Below are 4,086 nucleotides of genomic sequence, written 5' to 3' on the forward strand. Positions count from 1 at the left end.
GGGCCAAGGCAGCATTAACAAAGGTTACATCGACAATGGAACCACCCTGTATTCGAACACATGTGTCGACAGAACCCCGATTGACAACCACCAGACCAGCCGCAACTGCCCACTCCTCTAGTTCCCGCCCACGTACATCCGTTGCTGGGGATCCCCATGCGACGGACTTGGCGTTAAAATCACCCGCAACAATCACGGGACGCGGATTACAGCGACCAATAACCGCTCCTACTTCTACTAGAAAGGCTTCAAATTCGGCCACACTCCTATTGGGCGAGAAATAAACACTGACTACTGTGATGCCACCAAGGAGCGCGGCCACAAATCCCTTCCCTTTTTCCACCTTTTCGAAGGGCGGTGAGCCAGTAGATGTTTGAGTTATAATCGCCGCCGTGCCATCGTAGTCCCCAGCCCAATTGTCCCTTTGGGGGATGTGGTATGGCTCGGAGAGGATAGCCACATGTGCCAACCACTGCGCCATGCTCTGAAACAGGAGATCCTGAGCATCGAGGCAGTGGTTGAGATTCACCTGCACAAATTTTAACGCCATTATTATGTGGTTTCCATTGGCGCTGCCTGCTCACCCTCGACCGCATCAGTGGCGGGTTGGTGGACGGATTGCGAGGGGGCTCGGGAGCCATCGCCATTCTTCTTCCCCTTCTTGTTGGTTTTGGAAGCAGAGCATGTCTTGCTCCCAATTGTGTGTCTTGCCGGTTTATTGGCCGCCGCGCAAACAGCGCAGTGCGGTGTGGCAGAGCACGTGGCCGCCTTATGGCCGGACTGTCCGCAGCGGTAGCACAGGTCGCTGCGGTCCTCTTGAGCCTGACACTGCGCGCGGACATGGCCTGCTTCAAGGCAGCGGAAACAACGCATAGGCTTTTGATCCAGCAGTTGGACCCTTGCCGATACCCATCCAACAATCAGTCGGCCGCTGTCAGTCAACTTTTTAACCACCGTAATTGGGCAGCGGACCCAAATGGAACCTAGGCCTGAGAAGTCCTGGCGGATTTCGCCACACTTTATTTGGTCTATGTGACACCCACCCACTTTGACCACGGCTTTTCTCACATCCTCAGGCGTGACAGAGTCATCCAGCCCTGAGATGCGGACTTCAGCGGTTTTTGTAGGCCTGGAGACTTGGACAACCTCGTTATTTAATTTCTCCCTCAATTTATCCGCGAGAGCATCTGCTTTCTCGCTGCTGGTCGCCCCGGGGACCTCAATAATGGTAGCCCCTGTGACTGCTCGTTTGAACCGGACTCCCTCGATCTGTAGTTCCTTTAGATCGATTTTAGATCTAGCCTCCTTAAGGATGTCCGCGTAGGTAGTTTTACCTCCCTCAGCTTCCGGCTTCAGCGTGAGGACAATCGCCGCTGAGCGTGGAGGGCGTAGTTTACGTGCCTTCTTGGGGGCTGCTTGCTGCGTTGGAGGACTTGTTGCCTTCTTCTTTGTGCCCTTTTTAACCACCTTTGTCCATGTCTCGTCCACGTTAGCCGGAACAGGTGGTAATGGACGAGGCTCACGCGGTGCATCCGCAGGTTGAGCCGTCTTTCCCTTCTTCTTCTTGCCCTTTTTTGCTGCCGTTTTCTTCCCCTCATTCCCAGGAGCAGAAGATGGTTGCACACCATTGGGTGCCTTTGGTTTATTTAGCTTACTAGGTCCAGCGGTAGGTTGTTCCGTCAGGACTGGGCGAGGTGTTGCAGCCGGCCTGTTGTCCTTCTGATATGCAGGTTGGGCCGTCTTTTTTGTTTTGTCTGCGGCCAGCGGTGGCCGCACAGTTTTAGCTGGAAGGAGCCTGTCCTCTAAGGCTTCCAGGCGGGCGTTCACCATTGTGCCCACGTTCATCATTATCGTGCGCTTGGCCTCCTCTTGGGACACGTTAGATGGTGCCACGAGCGACTGCTGTGAGGCCGGTGTCAACGGGGATGGGGCTGCTCTAGCGAGTCGCAGCTCATTTCTGAGTTCTTCATGTTCCTTTTGAAGGTCCGCTATTTGTGTTTGCAGACGGGAGACAGTCCGCTGTAGCAATTTGGTCTCATCCGTGGTGGTGCGTTCTAGCATCACTTGGGCGAAATCAGTAATCGCAGTGGCCGCATCCTTCAGCTTCCGCTGGTAGGTGCCTTTTAAGTTCCCGGACGTAGCTACCACTTTTTTAACCACGGCCACGCTGTCAAGAACTTGCTTGTTAAGGTCCGACATTAGCTGGCTCTCTACCTCTGTACCAGACGCCACACTTCGCTCCACAGTTGGCCGCATGCGGATGGTCATGCATTCCAGCTCTGCCTCAGCCTTTTCCGCTTCTTGCCGCCGGTATTGCTCCTTTGCTGCTTTGTAATCTTCTCGGGTCTTGGCCATACCCGCGTACTTGCCAGTGGTTATGGCGTGACCACGACCCCGCTTTGATGTGGGCTGCGTCTTTTTCTTCTCAGCGGTCCCGTCTGATTCCGACCCAGAACCGCTCAGATTGCGTTTCCGCAAAAACCGTCGGTCACTGTCACTCAGTGAGTCGCAGCTCATGGCCGAGTCTGACTCAATTCGCTCATCTCTATGCCAGTCTATCAAAGCTGACTCTTCTACATTTACCTCGTTTTCACCACCACAGGCTTCCGTCTCTTTTTCTTTTACTGACGCAGTCTGCAACTGCGTGGAGCTACTCTTCGGAGCTGGAGAGTCACAGCGGGTTAAAGACACGCGGATGTCTGGGAGCGATCTCCGGCTCCTCAGTCGACTCCGTAACCCTGTACTCGTTAAGGGCTCCGAAAGTTCACCCTGTGGGGGAGTTACCGTCGTTGGCAACTCCGCCGTGGCTGCTCTAGAATCTTTTGGGGTCAATTCGCTGTCAGAACGACCCTTTTCTTCTCACGACGGCGAACCGCCACCCCTCAGCCTCAATGCACCCAAATTACCATTCGAGCACTCTCCCGCGTTCACGCAAAGGTCGTTGGTGTTGGAGTACGACAACAGGTCGCAGTCCTTCACCACCCATTCAATAAAGTCCTTATTCCACGTAGCATCAATGTCCATATTCGTTTCGCCAAGGTTGTGTTCACGGAGACCGGCAACCTGCCGGCCTACGAGGCGATTGTTGCCCACCCCTGCATACGGAGGGCAGCCGGTCACCGAAGTGAGCGGACGGGATTCCTCCTTTTGGAGACCCGCCAGGGGACTTTTTTCGCAATCAGCCTTCATTGTACTTTACCAATGCTCCACATCGTCGTCTCTTTTTTCGGGGGTGAGCTCCCCCGCACGCTTGGCACTGGACTCCCTCCAGCCATGCATCCCATCGGCACGGTCCGCTCACCTTAGGATTGGGGATTTATTATAGTGGTTTTCTCCACGCAGCGCTACTCTCAATGAGCAGCGCCCCCGGCCCGCTCAGTGCGGGTTACGGGTTGCCCGACGGGGGGCCGAAACCCATCTAGCAGCCACATGACTGTGACCGCCAGACCCGCCGCGCCGCAAGCCTTGAAGGCTCGCCATCCCACGCCGCCAAGCGGCCGCTGGCCCTGAACCGGGCCCCGACAACAAACGATGCAAACGCACCACCTCCAAGACGGCTGCATCCCCTGACACCTCAGATTAGCTGAGGCATCTCGGGAGCAGCCATCTACAACAACACGGCACTAAAGCCAACGCAGGAGAAGACTCGACTGCCATAACCACTCTGTGACTGGTAGTTCGCAGGGGGAGAATAGCAAGCGCGCAACTGAGCGGCTATCCTCCCCCTCCCAGGGTGCACCACGAGGAGGTCTACCAATCCCGCACCCCAACCTTTTTTTTTTTTTTTTTTTTTTTTTATAGAGGGGAAATGCATTACGCATACCACCCAGGCGCGGGGACGGGCCTGGATGGTTATGTGGGACTCCCGTATAGGCTAATGAGGCCCACGGTATACCCACTAAAACCCCTCTTGGCCGGCTCAACGCTATATGGCGAGGTCACAGGGACATTGCGGCACTCTTCCGCAACCTCGCCAGCGGCCGTCCGGACTCCGGACACAACTCTGGACGAAATTTCATATTCCCCCTACCTCCCTAATTGCGCGCCATTATTACGGCGTGCTCGCCATCCCAGGGACCCTTGTGT

At 55.5% G+C, this 4,086-nt stretch overlaps 1 protein-coding gene across 1 annotated transcript; it reads right to left on the bottom strand.

Moving 5' to 3' along the window:
• Positions 1–552: 552 nt before the first annotated feature.
• Positions 553–3,189, bottom strand: LOC134793074 (uncharacterized). Its single transcript, XM_063764599.1, has 2 exons — positions 2,907–3,189; positions 553–2,663 (listed from the first exon to the last, which is right to left on the bottom strand). Exons 1-2 carry the CDS (start codon positions 3,187–3,189, stop codon positions 553–555), a joined length of 2,394 nt encoding a protein of 797 aa, XP_063620669.1.
• Positions 3,190–4,086: the final 897 nt, after the last annotated feature.

This window comes from Cydia splendana, chromosome 8 (assembly GCF_910591565.1).
Source record: "Cydia splendana chromosome 8, ilCydSple1.2, whole genome shotgun sequence".
NCBI classification, from domain to species: Eukaryota; Metazoa; Arthropoda; class Insecta; order Lepidoptera; family Tortricidae; genus Cydia; species Cydia splendana.